The sequence below is a fragment of the Labeo rohita genome, chromosome 22, assembly GCF_022985175.1.
Source record: "Labeo rohita strain BAU-BD-2019 chromosome 22, IGBB_LRoh.1.0, whole genome shotgun sequence".
Taxonomy (NCBI): Eukaryota; Metazoa; Chordata; class Actinopteri; order Cypriniformes; family Cyprinidae; genus Labeo; species Labeo rohita.
In genome coordinates this window covers 34,072,606-34,095,105 of record NC_066890.1, presented here as the reverse complement: position 1 = coordinate 34,095,105, position 22,500 = coordinate 34,072,606, and the positions used below count along the sequence as shown (strand labels likewise).

The 22,500-nt window shown below is 31.2% G+C and overlaps 1 protein-coding gene across 1 annotated transcript in view; it reads right to left on the bottom strand.

Annotated features, from left to right (window-relative positions):
- Positions 1-19,061, bottom strand: part of lrp1ba (low density lipoprotein receptor-related protein 1Ba) — a 387,570-nt gene extending 368,509 nt beyond the window's left edge. The window contains exon 1 of the mRNA XM_051094447.1: positions 18,807-19,061. Coding sequence (XP_050950404.1) covers positions 18,807-18,891 — 85 coding nt within the window. The 5' untranslated portion in view covers positions 18,892-19,061. The remainder of the gene's footprint in view (positions 1-18,806) is intronic.
- Positions 19,062-22,500: the final 3,439 nt, after the last annotated feature.

Genomic DNA, 22,500 nt, shown 5'->3' with positions numbered 1-22,500 from the left:
AAATCGCTAAAATAAGCACATTTGGGTTCTCGACAGCTTCCAGATCCGACCTCTGAGAGCTTCGACAAACACGGCGGAAAGCGACGCGCCGTCGTCCTGTCACTTCACAAGGACATTAGCGCAAAGCTCGCGCGCATCGATTCCGCGCTCCTGCCAGCGTAAACAGTCGATCGATGGCGTGTTATGAATGTGCTATTTATCAGATTAAGCCTAAAGGGAGTTTTAAGATGATAATATCTATCACTTTTGTCTCGAAGCCCCTCGAGATGGATTACGGCTCTTAAGTTAGCATGTACAGCTGAACAATACAACAACACAAGCGGCCTGAATGGTATTCGCGCATCGAGAGGTGGAAAGGAACAAGACTATCTGGTGGTTTAGGATGGAGATGCAAAGGTCAAAGACTAGAAATGCTGTTACTGAGAGAAGTTTCTCACAGATGTAGCGCTGAGCTGGACACTTCACCTCAGGTTGCTCCGCAAGGGCCTTTTCCTGTGTTTTTCTGTGCATTTTGGGGTATGTGACGTTCAGGTCAGTTGAATTGCAACAACGCATTGCAATAGGACTCGCTATTTATTCGTCTATGTGATAGATAGATAGATAGATAGATAGATAGATAGATATTTTTTTTTAAATAGCCATGGCATTAAATTGCACAAATAGGTAAATTAATTTATCTCTCTTCATTAAAAAAATATCATTTCTCTACATTAAAAATATTTAATAATTAAATAAATTACTGAAATAAAAGCAGTAAGTGCATGATTCATCAAAAAATATAATAAAGTAAAAACAAATGTCAATGCCATAAAATTGCTCAAAATAGGTAAATTAATTTTGTCTCTACATTAATATATATATATATATATATAATTTATCTATATTAAAAAATGAAATGAAAAAATAAATAAATAAATATATAAATAAATATAATAATAATAAAAAAATGAATGTATGTAAGTGCAGGATTCTTAATATAAAATAAAATAAAGTAAAATAAAATAATAAATAAAATAAAATAAAATAAAAATCATGGCATCAAATTGCACAAATAGATAAATTAATTTATCCACATTAAACATATATAATAATAAATTACTGAAATGCAAACAGCATGTAAGTGCATGACCCATTAAAAATAAAACAAATTTAAGATAAAGATAAGATTTAAGATATAAAATAAAATAAAGTGAAATAAAATTAAAAATGTCAATGGCATTAAATTGCTCAAAATAGATACATTAATGTATTTCTCTACATTAAAAATATATAATTTCTCTATATTAAAAAATAAAATAAAATAAAATAAAAAAATAAAATGTCAATGGCATTAAATTGCTCAAAATAGATAAATTAATGTATTTACATTAGATTAAAACAAAATAAATAAAATATTTTAAATAAACATTACATTGCTATAAATAAACAAACACCATTATGTGAGTGTATATGAGACTATATACATATATATATGCAAGTACATGACCCATTACAATAAAATACAAAATAGATTAAAACAAAATAAATAAAATATTACATTACATTGCTATAAACAAACGTTTATGTGAGTATATATGAGAGATTGATAATATAAAACACAACAAAACAAAACAAAACAAAACATGTCAATGACATTAAATTGCTCAAAATAGATAAGTAGACAAATCAATTAATTTACTTCTCTACACACATACATATATAATATTTAAATAAAATAATTAAATACAAACAGTATGTAAGTGCATGACCCATTAAAATAAAATAAAATAAAATAAAAAAAACTCCTGAGACATGAATAAAAATAAAAATAGGATTCAAAAATAAATAGTACACAAGGGCAAAGTTTTAAATCACAATAAATAAATGTATAAAATGAATGAATGAATAAAAGTAGACACTTATTCAAGAACCGTCCGTTAGATGTGTAGAGTAGCAAATTTATTGCGGTGCCAGGTGATTCCTTACATAAGTAGGCCACATAAAGAATTACGATGCTATCATTTCTTTATATAAGCTACTTAAATACGCAGTTTCTTTGAAACCAGCTGAATATTGCTATAATAGAAGATGCCTTATACGTATTTCTAAAAGCCTGGAGATCAAAGCACAGTGATTTTCTATTTTGATATTGAACTGCAGGAGTTCAGCAGGTCAAACATGTCCAGTAAGCTTGTTAGAGGATCAGCGAAGGTAATATAAGCGTATCACGGGGGCGTAGAGTGAGATTTTGTGTTCAGTTTGTGCTCAGTGTACAGCGGCCTCGTTACGCAATGCTACTGCTATCGCTAGAGGTGACAAGGCCTGTCTGATACCACGCTGTAAAGGTAAAAACTGTACAGTATTTGTCACAGCAATGCTGTCAAAGAGCTTGGATCCAGCACACAAACGTCATCAGCTGATTCGTCCTGTAATTCTGAGCGTTGTACCGATTTTGACACGAATGAAACAAATTCTCAGGTCATCCACCTGTTTCTTTTAGCGTAATAACAGTTCAGGGAAAAGCGACACGCGCTAATGTGCAGAAAATACAGTAATACATCACTGTCATAATTTTGCACGTCAGTGAGTAGAAGCTGAACGGCACGGGGAAGGTAATTATTGAGCGTAATGGTTTTTCAAGGCACCCAAATCAAACTCAAAACAGTCTGTCACCAAAACATGTCAACGAGAATTCATCCTAGACTCAAGTAGAAAACTCAACGAACATGGAGGAATTTAATATTTAAAAAGTTAACACTAAAGTTTAATGCTGAAAATGTCATAAACAAAGTATGATTTTTTTTTTTTTTTTTTTGTTTTTAATAAAAAATGTGCACTTTTTTTTTTTTTTGTTTTTTTTTTAAATAAAAAATGTTTATATTATCATACAGTATTAAATTCGGTATTTTCATTTTTTTTTTTTTCGCTAGGCATTCACCTCTACAATCTACAAAAATATATAAATATTTATATATATAAAATAGTTGTAAGATAAAATATAAAACAGCACATTGCTACGAACAAACAAATGAATTGATGGACGAACGAACAAATACAAAAATAACAGTGTATACATTCATATGACACATTAAAATAAAGGTAAAATGAAGAATTTTTAAAATTAAATAGTATAAGTGCATGACATTAAATTACTATTTTCTGTATTAAAATAAAGATAAAAATAATAAAAATTTAATTGAACAGTATAAAATTACATCAATATATCAATTACATTAAATGACTGTACATAAATACAACAAAGATAAATAATATAACAAAATAATATTAAAGTGCACACAATTAAATTGCTGTAAATAAATAAATAAATGCATAGGATGCATTAAAATAAAGGTAAAATAAAATAAAATAATACAATTAAATAGTATAAGTGCATGACATACAATTACTATTCTCAATAATAAAATAAATTATTAATAATAATAATAATAATAATAATATAAAAATCAATGACATTCAATTGTTGTACATAAATACAATTAAGGTAAAATAATATAAAATTGCACACAATTAAATTGCTGTAAATAAATAAATAGATAAATAGGTAGATTAAATAGTATAAAATTCAATGACATGAATGAAATTAAATTGTTGTATATAAGTACAATGAAGGTATAATAATATAAAATAGTATAAAAGTGCACACCAATAAATTGGTGTAAATAAATAAATAATTACAAGCATATGACACATTAAAATAAAGGTAAAATTAAATTAAATTATAAAATTAAATAGTACATGTGTGAGACATTAAATTACTATTTTTAATACTAAAATAAGATTTAAAAAAAAATTAAATAGCATTAAAAAAATCATTGACATTACATTGGTGTACATAAATAATGAAAGGAAAATAATATAAAATAGTATGAAAGTGCAAAAACAAACAAACAAATAAATAAATACATACAAGCATAATATATCTTAAAATAAAGGTAAAATAAAGGTAATATATATGTATATTAATACAAATAAATAGCATAAGTGTATGACATTAAATTACTATTTTCAATATTAAAATAAGTAAAAACAAATAACTAAATAAAAAGAACCTAATTTAATTCAATAGTATAAAAATCATTAATGACATTAAATTGTACATAATTACAATAAATGTAAAATAATATATTAAATAGTAAGAAAGTGCACACAATTAAATTGCTGTAAAAATGTAAGTGCATGACAATACATGACTATTTTCTATATTAAAATAAGATTAAACCAAATTAAAAAAAGAGAATGAAATAGAATAAAAATTAATGATATTAAACTGTTTACATAAATACAATAAAGGTAATATAATATAATATAATATAATATAATATAAATAAAAGTGTACAATTAAATTGCTGTAAATGAATGAATGAATGAATGAATTAATTAATTAATTAATTAATATACACATGCATAAGATGCATTAAAATAAAGGTAAAATAAAGAATTTTAAAATTAAATAGTATAAGTGCATGACATTAAATTACTATTTTTAATGTTAAAATAAGATACAAGAAATCAATGCCATTAAATTGTTGTACATAAATACAATAAAGGTAAAATAACATAATATAAAACAGTATCAAATAGTATCAAATTAAATTGCTGTAAATCAATGAAAGAATGAATGAATGACTTCTTCTACTCTAAATATTGACCTTGCAGTGCTGTTTCAGGCCATGGTTAAACTAGACAGCAGCTAGTTAGTGAATAATAAAGATACTATATTAGTAAAATACAGCGGCAAAACAGATCGCTGAAAGATCTGTCTTTTTGCTTTTTGAGTTTAAGATATTCACCTGTACAAAGTATTGTTTTGTGATTTGGCAGGAGCAAGCGCTGCAGACGTGGTTGGGGATCTATAACGGAGTCTATTAAGTGTTTACAGGATTTATAGCCCCATGGTTTATAGTCAATAGAGCTGTGTCTTTATTAGTCGGCCTGAGTTGTTGTTTTGGCCTCTGCTACGTGAAAGACTTACAACAAGAAACCACTGAAGTGCATTCAGAGAGCCGAGCGTGGGACTGTCAGGGCATTTTAACCTGCTGGATACAGACTCATTCACACCTACTCGCATAAAAAACATTTGAAGTTATTAAATGCACGCTGGTGGTTTTTCTCTCTAATTTCCATAATGCGAAACTTGCTTCTTGCGGAATATTGAAGTGTAATTCGTCAATAAATTATATTTAAATAAAGGCTGAAATCTGCTCCATGCATCTGCTACATTGTGCTGATGTGGAGTCAATAAATCAATGTTAATTTTGTGATTCGTCTAATTTAACCAGCCACCAGCTCTCCCTGTAGACTCTTGAATCTCATATTCAGAGCACCTTCATATGAACATCCTCCAGAAACAGATTTATTTGCGGTAATATTTGAACATGAACTAAAACCTCACTTGACAACATCACTCTGACTGGGAAAACAATGAATAAACCTTCAAGAAAAATGGTGATGTCTATACATTTAACGCTAAAATCTGTTCTTATTTAGTAGCATTTTTGACAAAATCCGAGAGATTTCTGACCCTGCATAGACAACAATGCAACTACCATATTAAAGGCCCAGAAAGGTACACTGTAAAAAACAAAAAACACAATTTGTTGAGTCAGCTTAAAATAATTTGTTACCCTGCTGCCTTAAAATTTTAAGTTCAGTCAACTCAAATAAGTTTAGTCAACTTGAAATGTTAAGTTGTACTAAGTGACAACTTAGATATTTGTGTTTGTTAAACTTAAAAGCAAGGTAAGTAACCCAGCTGCCTTAAATTTTTAAGTTGAATCAACCCAAGTATCTAAGTTGTCACTTAGTACAACTTAACATTTCAAGTTGAATAAACGTTTTTTGAGTTGACTAAACTTAAGATTTTAAGGCAGCCAGGTAACAAATTATTTTAAGTTGACTCAACAAATTGTTTTTTAGTGTAGTAAGGACATCAATTTCTTCTGCAATGTAAAAAAAAAAAAAAAACCTTTGAGTTTACTTAACTCAAATATCCACGTTTTCATGTAGTACAACTTCACATTTCATGTTGACTAAACTTAAAATTGTAAGGCAGCACGAACACTTACTTTTTTAAGTTGAAACAACTTTTTTTTTTTTTTTCTTCAGTGTGTTCCGTCTTAGTCATCGATGGAGATTTCAGTAAAACGCTGTTTGAACTATCTAAATCTTCATTTCAGTCTAAAAATGAATGATGTGTACGAAAAAAAAATGGCTATAGAAGACACTCATTCAATTCTATACATTCACACTCAAAAATCAAATGAAAACCAAAGACGTTTTTAGGCTAAACGGGCATTTATATGCACACTAATATGTAAACTATCAAAGAAATTGTAAATAATTACCTTTCTCATTAAGTTTTGATGCCTAAACATACACAGATATGCACACGAGAAACCTAAACACTAAAAAATGTCATGTTGTCAATAAAAATATGAGAGAAATTGCAAAAATGCAGAAATTGTCTAGCAGATTTGTTAACTTCACTATAAAAACTGATGATCTGTACAATAAAAAACAGCCCATACAACTTGTGCACTACATTTCAAGTTTGCAAGTCTCAAATCTCATTCTTAGTTTGAACTTTTTTGTAAAGTTCACTCACAAACCAACTGAAAACCAATGGACACATTTACATGCATAATAAAACACTATCAAAGTTACTAATTACGTTGAAAAAGCAAGATAAAACCATTATGTACAGTATGTATGCTAAATTTTGAGTCGCAAAGCTCATTAATTCTACACATGTGAATTACCATTTAGCGTTCACTCACAAACCGAGAACCAACGGCGTCCTGGCATCAGTGGTCATGTTTTCATGAGCAATGCTGTGTAAATCAGGATACTAAATTCTCGACTTGCGAAAACATGTTTGCATCAATTACAAATTGCTTTCAGTTTTAAATGCGAAAACAGATACTGTATGTGCACAAGAAATGCAAACACTAAAAAAGCTATTGTATTTTTCAACTCTGTTACCAAAGTTTAAGACATGTCTAATGCACTTTAAAACAGTTTAGTGATTTCACAATTTTCTAGCATGACACATTAAAATATTGTACAATTTAGTTTTCTGTTGTTGTTGTTGTTGTTTTAACTATTTTATAGGTTTTATCTAATGTTCCGATATTCCAAAATAATTTTTTGAAAAAAATAATACAGTTTTCAACTCTGTTACCAAAGTTTCAGACATGTCTAATACATGTTAAAACAGTTTAGTGATTGCATAATTTTCTAGCATGACACATTAAAATATTGTACAATTTAGTTCTTTGTTTTTGGTTTGTTCGAACTATTGTATAGGTTTCATCTCATGTTCCAATATTCCAAAGTAAATTTTAAAAAAAATTGTAAAAATGAACAAAATTTTCAACCCTGTTACCAAAGTTTCAGACATGTCTAATACATGTTAAAACAGTTTAGTGAGTTCACAATTTTCTAGCATGACACATTAAAATATTGTACAATTTAGTTTGTTGTTGTTGTTGTTTTAACTTTTTTATACGTTTTATCTAATGTTCCGATATTCCAAAATAATTTTTAAAAATTAATACAATTTTCAACCCTGTTACCAAAGTTTCAGACATGTCTAATACATGTTAAAACAGTTTAGTGATTGCATAATTTTCTAGCCATTAAAATATTGTACAATTTAGTTCTTTGTTGTTGGTTTGTTTTAACTATTTTATAGGTTTCATGTAATGTTCCAATATTCAAAAAAAAAAAAAAAACTCTTAACCCTGTTCAACCCTGTTACAGACAAAGTTTCTGCCTGAATACGGTTTCAAACATATTTGTGTTGATCTCATGACAAAAACGTACCTGTGGGAACATTTTCGCAAGATGCAAAAAATATACCAATAACTACATGCTGCAGTTTCCAACAGAAATGAATACTAGAGGGGGTAAAACAGCAAGCACTCGTAATCGTTTTCGTACACAGTTATGATTACAGTCGCATATGTTTTGCTTTACAGACGTAACAAGCTTGCTCGGTAGCTCAGACCGCACGGAATTGAATTTAGGATGCGGAATCTTTGGGTACGAATCCTGTGAAAAACATGACTCACAATAAAAGAGCTGAAATATGAGAGATCGAAAAACAAACTAAAACTGTTTGCCTACCTGCTGCTTTAAAAAAACAGCTGCTTTAAGCTGGAAGTAGCTGGTTTTAGCTGGTCTGGTTTTAACACTCTTTTAGCGCCACTCATTGGACATTAAACATAGAATATCTCACGAATATTCTCCATTTTTGTTCTACAGACAAAACAACAACATACAAGTTTGGAATGACATGAGATTAAATAAATAATAACAGAAACTTACTTTTTGCCTGAACCAATTCTTTGATGTTAATGATGACATCTGAAGGAAACAAAATCAAGCACATAACAAAACTGGTGTGTGTCTGTGCGCATTAACACCTGCTTATGATTGTGTTTGTGCGCATTTGTGTCTTTGCAGAAGAAGAGTACTGATCTGAATTTAAAAGACCCCCTGTTGTTCTTCTCTGAGTTAAAAGCGTCACATCACGGCGCTTTTGCCTTTGAGAAATAATCTGCCTATAGGTGCTTCATACGGGTACGGACCACGCTGTCTCTCCTCCTAACATCTGCTTTCATTTCATCACTCGATATTTCTGGCATACTTGACAACCAAGAGAAAGTAAGGAATGTTATCAAGAGTAAGCGAATGCGTCGGAGTTGCGCACGAGTGTGGGAGTCAAGTGTAAATGCAGGTATGGAAGTAGGACTGTGTGTCCTTTACTTTTTGCAGCTCTTGTAGTCTCCGGCCTGCTTTGCTTTCTACACGTTTTATCCTACAGAAGCCTTACGTTCAAAGGGCACAAACGCAAAGGCAAAAATGCTTTCAGGGGAATGCGACAACAACAAATGCACTCTGATAAACACTGGTCTACATCCCTGTCATCAACAACAAGCTCAAAACTGCCTCATTGAAAACAACAAATTCAAGTACAATATGTCAGGTCACTTTGTCACTTTGTGACTCCAGTTACCTGGCGCCCAATGTAGGGTTCAAACCTTCAGAATAATTATAACTGATTTATCAGACAGAAAGTGATTTTAGCACATAAGAGAAAAGAAAAACACTTTGTCAGAGCTCTTCTTATGACAGGTGGCTAAAAGAGACAAAAGTATACTGAAGTGTTCTTTTATATCTTGATATATCCCACAAAATTTTCATTTTACCATTATACTTGATTTTGTGATTTGATGGCATTACAAGGAAGATTTTAAGTCCAATTTTCGGGAAAAAAAAAGGTTACAGACAAAGCTTCAGAAATGTCTAAAAGTTTAAAATATATGTTTGATTTTGCCATTTTCTATCATGACAATTTATATGGAGATTTGCATTTTTTCAACCCTGTTACCATAGTTTCAGGCATGTATAAAACACTTTATTTTTTATTTACTTTAGTTTTTGTTGTTGTTTTGTTTTAACCATTTTATAGGTTTATTCCAAAGTTCCAATTAAAAAAAAAAAAAAAACTAATAATAATAATAATAATAATTTAACCCTGTTACAGACAAAGTTTCAGAAATCTATAAATCTAAAGAAAATCTAAATACATAAATCCAGAATTCTAAATACAGTTTAAAACATGTTTGATTTTGCCATTTTCTATAGTGACATTAAATATTTAGAAAATGTATATAGAGATTTGCATTTTTTAACCATGTTACTATAGTTTCAGACACGTCTAATACACTTTATTTTTTATTAAAATTGACTTTTGTTGTTGTTTTGTTTTAAGCATTTTATAGGTTTATTCCAATGTTCCAGTTTAAAAAAAAAATAATAATAATAATTCAACCCTGTTACAGATAAAGTTTCAAAAATGTCTAAATACAGTTTAAAACATGTTTGATTTTGCCATTTTCTATCATGACATTAAATATTTAGAAAATGTATATAGAGATTTGCATTCTTCAACCCTGTTAATATAGTTTCAGACATGTCTAATGCACTTTATTTTTTATTAAAATTTACTTTTGTTTTTGTTGTTGTTTTGTTTTAAGCATTTTATAGGTTTATTCCAATGTTCCAGTTTAAAAAAAAAATAATAATTAAAATAATAATAATAATAATAATAATAATAATTCAACCCTGTTACAGATAAAGTTTTAGAAATGCCTAAATACAGTTAAAATATATGTTTGCTTTTGCTATTTTCTATCATGACACATTAAATATTTAGAAAATTTATATGGAGATTTGCATTTTTTCAACCCTGTTACCATAGTTTCAGACATGTATAATATACTTTATGTTTTTATTTACTTTGTTTTTGTTGTTGTTTTGTTTTAACCATTTTATAGGTTTCAAAGTTCCAATAAAAAAAAAAAAAAACTACTACTACTACTACTAATAATAATAATTTAACCCTGTTACAGACAAAGTTTCAGAAATGTCTAAATACAGTTTAAAACATGTTTGATTTTGCCATTTTCATGACACAGAGAAAAATTTATATGGAGATTTGCATTTTTCAACCCATGTTACCATAGTCTCAGTTGTCAAACCATGTCTAATACACTATTTTTTTTTTTAATTAAAATTTACTTTTGTTGTTGTTTTGTTTCAACCATTTTATAGGGTTATTCTACTGTTCCAATTTTCAAAAATAAATAAATAAATAAATAAATAATAATAATAATAATAATAATAATTCAAGTTTCAAGTTCAAGTTTCAGAAATGTCTAAATACAGTTTAAAACATATGTGATTTTGCATTTTTTTTTTAGCATGACACATTAAAATATTATAAAATTTAGTTTATATATAAGGTTTTTGTTGCATCCTATTATCATTATTATTAAAATGCAAGGGAAAAAAACGAAATTACTAAAATTAATTAAATATTTCTAATTTTGTTTACATTTTTTATTTTATCTTTATTTATTTTTTTTTATTTGATGACATTACAAGGAAGATTTTAAGTGAATAACACCCTAAATTTTATTTGTTTTGTCACTCAGATCTCAGATTCTTTATATATATATTTACATATTCAGTTATATATGTTTAATGGTATTTTAAATTATTATAAACTTTTGCTGAAAAATGGGTAAAACGTATTGGTTTGAAGTATAGCGACACAAATTGGTAAAGAATCAAAATTACAAGTAATTAGTATTTTGGGGCTGCACTTTGATCCTTAAATATAGTCTTTTAATGACATCTAATTATTCTTGCTCTAAATATGCATGATGAGGCTTTTTTGGTATATGAACTATTGTTACACTGAATGACATTTTAGTGTTTATCTTCTGTAAGTCATGGTAAAAATGTATGATATATAGTATTTGGTAGTCTTGGTAGAATTTGTTGTTGGACAGCCAACAGCTTTAGAAATATCACAGATATAGATCCAAATATAGACTCTGGATTTCAAGATTTAGACTAATTAGCCGTGGCTTTCTCGGACAGTTGTATAACGTGCCATTGAATTTCTATATACGGCAGCTTTAAAGGATCCAAAAATATGATGGACGTAAATTAGGCGCCAGAAATACGACCATAAATATCAATTAGGCAATAGCGTGAAAACTTACTGAAGTACATAATCCTCTGATGCATGAAGACGCCCATGAGCAGCGAGTTAAAACTCCTCCTTACTGAAGTCTGTTTCCATAAATCTCGAGGATCAAAGACACTCTCTGTGATAGAGGGAGAAGTTTTTACTCTCGCTAATGGGTTAGAAACACAACTGCAACCATCTCCAAGACTACAATCATCCATTAGCATCGAAATCAGAGGTTTTCATACGCCAGTCACGTGCCAAGTAATGATTTCCTTCGCAAACAGAAACGTCTGAGCATTTGCAGTAATGAATTGCCACTTTCAGCAAAAATGCTACAAAAAAAACTCTTAAAAATGAAATATTTTTTTTTTCTGTCAATAAAAGGTCTGTGAAAAGAGGTGCTTAGCCTTAACTTGAGAGGCCAAACTAATTTTGTATTTTGTTTGGTGTTATTTAATATTATTAATAATATTATTGAGCCGTTTTATTGATTTCATATGGAGATTTCAACCCTGTTACTGAAGTTTCAGACATAGACACTTTAAAACATTTTTTTGATTTTGCAATTTTCTAGCATTACACATTTTAAACATGTGTAAAAAACATTTTTTTTGTATTTGTTGTTTTGTTTTAATCTTTTTATTGGTTATTCCAATTAAAATAAAAAAATCAACCCTGTTACAGACAATGTTTCAGACATGTCTAAATATAGTTTAAAACATGTTTGATTTTGCCATTTTCTATCACAACACATGAAATAATTATAAGATTTATATGGAGATTTACATTTTTTCAGCCCTGTTACCATAGTTTCAGACATGTCTAATACACTTTATTTTTTATATTAAAATGTACTTTTGTTTTTGTTGTTGTTTTGTTTTAATAATTTTATAGGTTTATTCCAATGCTCCAATTAAAAAAAAAAAAAAAAAAAACATTGAACCCTGTTACAGACAAAGTTTCAGAAATGTCTAAATACAGTTTAAAACATTTGTGATTTTGATTTTCTGGCGTGACACGTTAAGATATTATACAATTTAGTTTATGTATTTATTTTTATTATTATTTTATGCATTTATTATAATTCATTTTAAAAACAACAACACAATTTTTAACCCTGTTACAGATGAAGTTTCAGAAATGTCTAAATACAGTTTAAAGCATGTGATTTTGATTTTCTAGCATGACACATTAAAACAATATACAATTTGTTGTTGTTATTGTTGTATTTGTTGTTTTGTTTTAATCATTTTATGGGTTTATTTCGATGTTCCAATTAAAAAATAAATAAATAAAAAATAAAATCAACCCTGTTACAGACATGTCTAAATATAGTTTAAAACATATGTTTGATTTTGCCATTTTCTATCACGGCACATTAAATAATTATAAAATTTATATGGAGATTTGCATTTTTTCAACCCTATTACCATAGTTTCAGACATGTCTAATACATGTTGTTTTAAAATAAAAATAAAAATAAAAAATAAAAATAAAAAAAATCAACCCTGTTACAGACAAAGTTTCAGAAATGTCTAAACACAGTTTAAAACATAAGTGATTTGGCTATTTTCTAGCATGACACATTAAGGTATTATTATTATTGTATGCATTTATTATAATTAATTTTAAAAACAACAACACAATTTTCAACCATGTTACAGACGAAGTTTCAGAAATGTCTAAATACAGTTTAAAACATGTAATTTAGCAATTTTCTAGCATGATGCATTCAAATATACAATTTAGTTGACTTATTTGATTTTTTTTTATTATTACTATTTTATGGGTTTATTCCAATGTATTAAAAAAAATCAACCCTGTTACAAACACAATTTCAGACATATCTAAATACAGTTTAAAACCTATTTGTGATTTTGCCATTTTCTAGCCTGACACATTAAATAATTTATATGGTAAAAAATGTTTATGGATTTTTTTTTTCAACCCTGTTGCCAAAGTTTCAGAAATGTCTAAATACAGTTTAATTACAATTACAATTAATTTAGCAATTTTCTAACATGACACATTAAATAATTATACAATTTTGATTTTAAAATTATTTAACAGGTTTAGTTCAATGTATTAAATTAGAACAGAGAAAAATGACAAATTCAGTGTAAATACAGTTTAAAACATATTTGTGATTTATTTTCTAGAATTGAAATAGATTGTTTTTAAAATTATTTAATGGATTTCCAATGTATTAATTAAATTATTTAATGAACCTGTCACTTAACCAGCAAGTTGAGAAAATTTTATTTACTATGAATTAAAGATTTTGTTTTGTTGTTTTTTCTTACAGTAACTTTGGTAACAAGGTTGAACTTGACAAATCCAGTTAACACATTACCTGTTTTTCATACTAAGTAAATTGTAATATGCTACACAACACTGTAATGATAACAATAGAAATATATTACTAGAAATCTAAACAGTTCATACAAATGGGAAAAAAATGGACTGTGCCTCTAATGCTTTAGAATAAAATAAAAATAAATAAAAAAGTAAAAATAAAACAATGAGACACCAGTGCTTTATTATTATTTAATTTAATGTTTTATTTAGTAGTAAATAACATTGCCTAGATCTTGTAACTAAAGTGATTTCAAAGAAAAGGAGACACACATGGTTCTTGACAGAGCAGTCGACCGCAGAGTTTGTACTCCTTTAACATCTGAATGATTTTTATGTCAATCTGACATGAGAAACTGGAGGTCAAGGATTACATCATCGACCGGTGAGCCTGGCATTCGTTCGTACATCTTAAACATAAGCGATACTGTGAAATTATGCATGATGCCTTGAGGAATGGGAAATGTATTTCATTCTATATCACACTACACAGATCTATTGCTTTGCACCTGATTTTAAATCTCATTCTGCAAGAAACACAATAACAAACTAGACAGAAAGAGAGAAGAGAGAATAAACATCAGGCGTAGCTTTCAGCAGGCGCATGAACGCAGGCCGAAAAGGATCCTTGAAGAGTTGGCAGCTCAAATGACTGACAGTACTGTAGGAGACCCTCAGGCTGCACCACTCAGAGTTCAGCTACTTAGGATGACCATGAACAAAACACACACACACTAAAGCTGGACGATATATTGAATGTTTGCAATATATTTGCACTGATCCTTGATTTTACCAATATGTTTTCTGAAGAAAAACAGATATGTATAGTGATGAAAGCCAAATTATTAAGTGTGATGAATGAATATTTACTGATATTTACAGTAAAAACGGCCATTTTCACTTCAGATTCAGAGCCAAATTACAAGGGGGTAAACATGACTTCGGAAAGACGGTAGCATCGTAATATTTTTAAACTGAGATTGGTAAGTCTGTTATTGAAATCTTTTGACTTTAGCCAACTTAATTGCATTTTATGCCAGTGGTGGCCATTCAAAAATGGGAAAAAGCACATTTCAAGTTTTTTCTACAAAGTTTGCATGCCTGTAACTCAAGTATTAAAAATATCTTAATGCTCTTTTTAGATATTGGGTCTTAACAAACTTTCCTTTTGGCATCTTCATTTTTAAGGCCCTGTTTGGTTCAGTTCCAGAGATATCAAAATTTTATTGGAATCTATCTACACACACACATCTATATAAGAATACAGTTGAGGCCAAAAGTTTACATACACCTTGCAGAATCTGCTAAATATGAATTATTTTACCAAAAATCATGGGTAAAAATCATACAAAATGCATGCTATTTTTTTATTTAGTACTGACCTGAATAAGATATTTCACATAAAAGACACTTACATATTGACAATAAGAGAAAATTATAGTTGAAGTTATAAAAATGACCCGGTCAAAAGTTTACATACACTTGATTCTTAATACTGTTACCTGTGTTTTTACTTTGTTTTTTTTGTTTTTTTAGTTATAGTTGTTCATGAGTCCCCTTGTTTGTGCTTAACAGTTAAGCTGCCTGCTGTTATTCAGAAAAAAACAAAAAACAAAAAACAACGCTCACTGATGCGTCAGAAGGAAACACGATGCATTAAAGCTGGGGGGTGAAAACTTTTGGAATTTGAAGATCAGGGTAAATTTAATTTATTTTGTCTTCTGGGAAACATGGAAGTACCTTCTGAATGGCAGCGCTAAATGAAAACAAATCTGGTATTTAGATTAAAAAAATAAGAAAAATGCACACATCTTCTTGAACATTGTGTTCAAAAGTTTTCACCCTCCGGCTCTTAATTCATCATTTTGTTCCTTCTGAAGCATCAGTGAGACTTTGAGCCTTTTGTAATAGTTGCATATGAGTCCCTCAGTGTGGAAAAATTGGATCTTAAAATCATACAGTCATTATTGGAAAGGGTTCACATGCACAAAAAAATGCTGAAAAACCAAAGAATGTGTGGAACCTGAAGGATTTTTTTCTAAAGAACAGCAGGCAGTTTAACTGTTCAGGACAAACATGAACAACTATCACTAAACAGCTGTGGATCATTCATTAACAACACAGTATTAAAAATCAAGAGTATGTAAACTTTTGAACAGGGTCATTTTTTATAAACTCAACCATTATTTTTTCTTGTGGAGTATGAAAACGTCTATTACGTGCATGACTTTAACATGCATTTTGTATGATCCCTCTTATTTTGGTCAGATAATTACCATTTTGCAGATTCTGCAAGGTGTATGTAAACTTTTGACTTCAACTGTATTTAATAATGTATCTTGCATCTATCCATACATACACGCACAGGTAAATATCGCAGTTTCTTACTATATATTGTAATACTGATGCCTATAAAAAATGTGTCATATAATTTCCCAGTGATTAATAAATGATTAACTATCACAGTTTGGTGAATTTAGTACAGATACCCTTGAAGCTACATTTAATCCGCCAGATGCTTTATTAGTTTTTTTTTTTTTTTTTTTCTCACTTCAAACAATCATTTGGTCCAACATTCACTGCAGTGTAATACTGCAGCTGCTTTTAAGTTATGAACCATCTATTTCGAAAAACATTAAACGCTATGTCCTAATGACAAATATTCAGCGCTGACCCTGAGGCACATGTGCTAACAATGTGTTCTCAAAAAACAAGTCTTCCGACTTCACATTAAATTGTGGTCATTTTAAGACGTGTTAAATGAGGCTAAACACCCGAGACCTAATCAACATCACTAGGAATAAAGATAATTTCACTCCAGTAATGGATTATAAAACCAAGACCGAACTTCGGCAAATAGCTCAGTGCTGCCAAAATGGAAAACCAAGAACATTTCTCAAGCCAGTATGTCTTTCACAGCTGAGTCATGAGTCAAGTCTTGAACCAATACGAAAAATTTAATTCAGCATTGACATTCAACAAAGGCCTATCCCAAGAAAAAAGCATTTATAACAGACCCAGCGCTCCAGATTGCTATCACCAGCTAACGTGATTCCAAAATCCTCATTCTTTACATAAATTTACGCTTTTTTACCAGAAATTGCTTCCAGAGACAACTCGGAGCCAAAATTATCACCTGAACCACAACGCCACCTGATTCCATTTATAACAAACCCAGCTCCTGTCAACCATGCAGCAAAATTGCATCCAAACAATGAAGCAGTTTGGCTGAACAGAAACTCTTAAAAAACAAGCATAATGACGTGAAGGTCAAAAAACACATTATGCATCGAAACTTCATTCGGCTTTTGCATTCAAGTGGAAATTCTGCTCCAGTGTTAATAACATGACATATTTGCATCCGACAGATTGATATATCACCCGAAAGAAAATATCTAGCCAACATTACACTGACAGAGACACATTTACCACACTAAGTATTCAGTCTATAGGCCATTAGTGTTTTCGGTTCGCGGTAATGGAGCCCTTAGGGAGCTGCACTTGTTGCGGTGCTTGATTTGTTTAGGGTAACCACATTTTGTCAACGGTTTATTGAATGCCTGCTCGATAAACGTGGTAACACACCATCCCTTTGTAACTAACCCCACATGAAATGTTCATTTCAACCGGGTCAGTAAATCTATTTTCATTTGCAAACCAATCCTCATGGTCTGTTAAGCTTTTTACGCACACAATCCAAACCCATATTATCAAAGCTCACAAATTAGGCATAAACTTATCAGAAACTTGGCCAGTTGGCTCTTCCAGCGTGTGTTTGTTAATTAGAGGAACTTAGCAGACAGAAATCCGTTTAAGTATTATTTCTCATGGAGGATTTTTGACAGATATCGAGTCAAACTGAACACGAGGATTCATAAAGTGTCTAGTCACGGTAACTGCAGTAGTTTTAGCTATCTGTGATGCTATTAAATGATGAATCATTTGGTTGCATTTGCTATTAACCTAATAAACAGTTCATGGCTGTGCTGTAAATGCAACCCAAGGGTCGCATCTGATGAATCAGTTTACTGTAACACACACTGCATTATTTCTAATAACACAAAGATGACACTGCATTTAAAAGCCATCAGGGAGTCAGTAACAGATGCTTTTATGAAAATTAACACTTGTACCTGTTAAACCATCTACTGTTAAATAAAGGTATAACTGAAAAAAAAGGTAAACAGCCTTTAGGTTGCACAAAGAACTTTATCTCCTAGTTCATTCAAACTTGAATTGAATTTAAGTACGTTTTCTTTATCCGACACACCCAGGTCAGGTCTTGAGCTTCTGTTAATGATCTAATGAAGTGAATCAGGTGTTTTAAACAAGGTAGACATCCAAAATGTGCATTTCTGGAGTCCTCCTGAAACGTGAAACCAAAAAAATCAAATGGTATAACGCAGCCGCATGCAGTTTTTATCTCCAGAGATGGTCCTCAAGAACATGAAAGAAGGTTCTTGATAAAAAGCAGGTGTAGGAACCATCAAGAACCTTCGTTTTTAAGAGTCTGATTTTGAAAGGTACAGAAACGTATTCGGTATGGGTTAAAACAACTTTAAAAAAATGGTTAAAAAATTGTTTTCTTCAACTGCAACTTCTGCAAATAAGAAAGTCACTTAACTGGTTATTGATTTAGTCAGTCAGCCAGGCGCTCACTCTGTTACATGTCAAGTTGTATAATAATATAAGTAAAAAGAATAATAAAGAGAGCTACTATAAGCCATAGATAGATAGATAGATAGATAGATAGATAGATAGATAGATAGATACTTCCCAACCTACACAAAAGTTTTAATATTAAACATTAATAAAATACTTAATAGTTTTTTAACACTGACATGTTAAAACATGTAAATAAATAATAAATATACGTTAGTAAGCGGAGTTTGGTATGTCTTACCTTGCTCAGCCCCAGCCACTGTCAGCGTTTTAACCAGCAGTAATAATCCCGACATGCTCAGAAATGCCAAAATAAAGTCGGACATCGTGGCTGGATGTAGTCCCGAGCAGATCCGTTATCCGCCAGCGCCGATGATGACGATGCCCAAGTTGAGTGTGAGCGAAGCCGGTCTCACGCCCCGCAGCGCTCCGCTCCGCAGCGCAGCGCAGCTCCTCCCGCAGGTGTGTGTGTGTGCAGTGTGTGACTGTACGGACAGAACGGACTGCGTGCGCCTCAGTTTGAGGATAACGAGGTAGGATGGGAGGGAGAGGGAGGGAGAGAGAGGGAGAGAGGAAAAGACGGGTGATAGGACGACGGGAGGAGAGAGAAAGAGAGAGAGAGAGAGAGCAAACGAGAGAGAGAGAGAGAATAATGAGAAATGAGATTATGCATGTGGTGAACACACTCACGTGAGTGAGAGAACGACAGACAAGACAGAACGATAGAACGACAGGACGACAGCTAGAACGGTAGAACGATAGACAGAACGATAGATAGAACCATAGAACGATAGAACGATAGATAGATAGATAGATAGATAGATAGATAGATATGTGGACAAACAGACGAATGTATAGACAGAAGGAAGGATAAAGAAATGAAGGACGGAAATAAAATTAAATAAATAAATATACTGAAGGATGAAGTAAAAAGGAAAAGGATGAAGAGAAAAGGAAGCACAAAAAAAAAAATGGACTTGTAGAGAAGAGGTGCAGCACAGGAAGAAAAGAAGAATGGAAAGACAATGGATGAAAAGATAGAAAGAAAGAACAAGTAAGCAAGTAAGAACGAAAGAAAAAAGAACGAAAGAAAGGAAAACGAGAAAATGTATGACTGAAAAATGATAGACAAAATGATAACTAGGCAAAAATAAATTAAATGATAGATAGAAAATAGAATGATAGACATAACGATAGAATGATACATAGAACGATAAACAAACAGAGCGAAAGACAGGATGATAGAACGTCAGAACAATAGATAGATATATACATCAAACGATAAACAAAAAAGGATAGATAGAAAAAACGAATGATAGATAGAACAATAGAACGATAGAACGATAGAACGATAGATAGATAGATAGATAGATAGATAGATAGATAGATAGATAGATAGATAGATAGATAGATGATGGATGGATGGATGGATGGATAGAACGATAGAACGATAGATAGATAGATAGATAGATAGATAGATAGATAGATAGATAGATAGATAGATAGATAGATAGATAGATGATGGATGGATGGATAGAACGATAGATAGATAGATAGATAGATAGATAGATAGATAGATAGATAGATGATGGATGGATGGATGGATGGATGGATGGATAGAACGATAGAACGATAGATAGATAGATGATGGATGGATGGATAGAACGATAGAACGATAGATAGAACGATAGATAGATAGATAGATAGATAGATAGATAGATAGATAGATAGATGGATGGATGGATGGATGGATAGAACGATAGATAGATAGATAGATAGATAGATAGATAGATATAGATAGATAGATAGATATAGATAGATAGATAGATAGATAGATGATGGATGGATGGATGGATGGATAGAACGATAGAACGATAGAACGATAGATAGATAGATAGATAGATAGATAGATAGATAGATAGATAGATGATGGATGGATGGATGGAACGATAGAACGATAGAACGATAGATAGATAGATAGATAGATAGATAGATAGATAGATGATGATGGATGGATGGATGGAACGATAGAACGATAGAACGATAGATAGATAGATAGATAGATAGATAGATGATGGATGGATGGATGGATGGATAGAACGATAGAACGATAGATAGATAGATAGATAGATAGATAGATAGATAGATAGATAGATAGATAGATAGATAGATAGATGGATAGATAGATGGATGGATGGATAGAACGATAGATAGATAGATAGATAGATAGATAGATAGATAGATAGATAGATAGATAGATAGATAGATGATGGATGGATGGATAGAACGATAGAACGATAGAACGATAGATAGATAGATAGATAGATAGATAGATAGATAGATAGATAGATAGATGATGGATGAACGATGGATGGATGGATAGATAGATAGATAGATAGAACGATAGATAGATAGATAGATAGATAGATAGATAGATGATGGATGGATGGATGGATGGATGGATAGAACGATAGAACGATAGATAGATAGATAGATAGATAGATAGATAGATAGATAGATAGATGATGGATGGATGGATGAACGATAGAACGATAGAACGATAGATAGATAGATAGATAGATAGATAGATAGATAGATGATGGATGGATGGATGGAACGATAGAACGATAGAACGATAGATAGATAGATAGATAGATAGATAGATAGAAGGATAGAAGGATAGATAGATAGATTTCAACCCCAGAACTAATACTAATCATTGTGATAAAGGTGAACTAGTGTGTGCAAACGATTGAAGCACACGGTTCTGAAATCATTGTTTTACGTGACTCATAGCATAAATTTCCAGCTTGTTCACCTATGACTAGTTCATAAAACCCCAACTAATCCAAGCCATACACCAAACTCTCGTCCAGATGTCATAAAAGCGGCCACCTCCGACTTTCTGCGAGGTCCCTGGGGCTCACAGGTTTGGTGTATCGATTTCAAACTCCAAGCGCAGAAAACAATTCTTGGAAAACAAAACAAACCATAAAATACTCCATCATAAAGTCCCGCGCCAAAACACAGCGAACGTCGCGTCAAGACACCGCCTGTTGCTTTATTTCCATGTGCGGATCAGTAAGGTCTAGAGAAACCAAAGCTAATGTGATTCAGTGGAATCTAATTCCATCAGTTTCATTCAGGAACATGTTTTGGCAGCTAGTTAATCTGCCGACGGTTTTGTGATGCCTTTATATGGCTTTCACGAGATGGAACAAAAAGTACAGGCACTGAAGCCTTTCCATAGTTGTTTTCTTGCACTATTATGCTTTTACAAACGAAACGGAGGCCAAGTCCGCTGCCTTTTAAAGCGGATGAATTCATTAGCTCCACTCAAACACCAGCAGACACGCAATGATGCAATAAACTCGCCATTTAATGCAGTTTTGTCATGTTTGTCCTCAAATCCAAGCAGGTGTCCTTGGCGCCACGGAACGTGTGAAACATCCAGATCTCGCGCATCTCGTTCTTGCGCGAAATCATCTGCAATTCATGAGGTTTCAGATGTGGAAACGCACTGAACTTTGGTTTTCTGTTTCTGAACGTCTGGCAACGTTTGGAGATTTTTAGAAAACCAGCGGTCGTGAGTGCGCAAAACTCTTTGTCGTGATTTTGGACGCGGCCTGGTGACAATTCCAGGCTTTCCAAATGATTTTCTAGGGCGTTTCTTTTTTCCCCCATAATTTTCCTAGAGTCAGGGAGTCTTTGCTTTTTAGGTTCATTAAAACAATGCGTGAAGCTGCTAAGCATATGCAAACAGGTAAAAGAACACCACTTTAACACTTACAAATGCATTTTTGCCAAGGTGAAGGAGGAGCTGCCAAATATGCATATGAATACATAAATATTGGCTTAAAATGTTTTTTTTTTTTCTCTCTCAACACAATCTTTTGTCAGCTTTTAGTGTTCCTGCAGAAATTATTATAAGTATT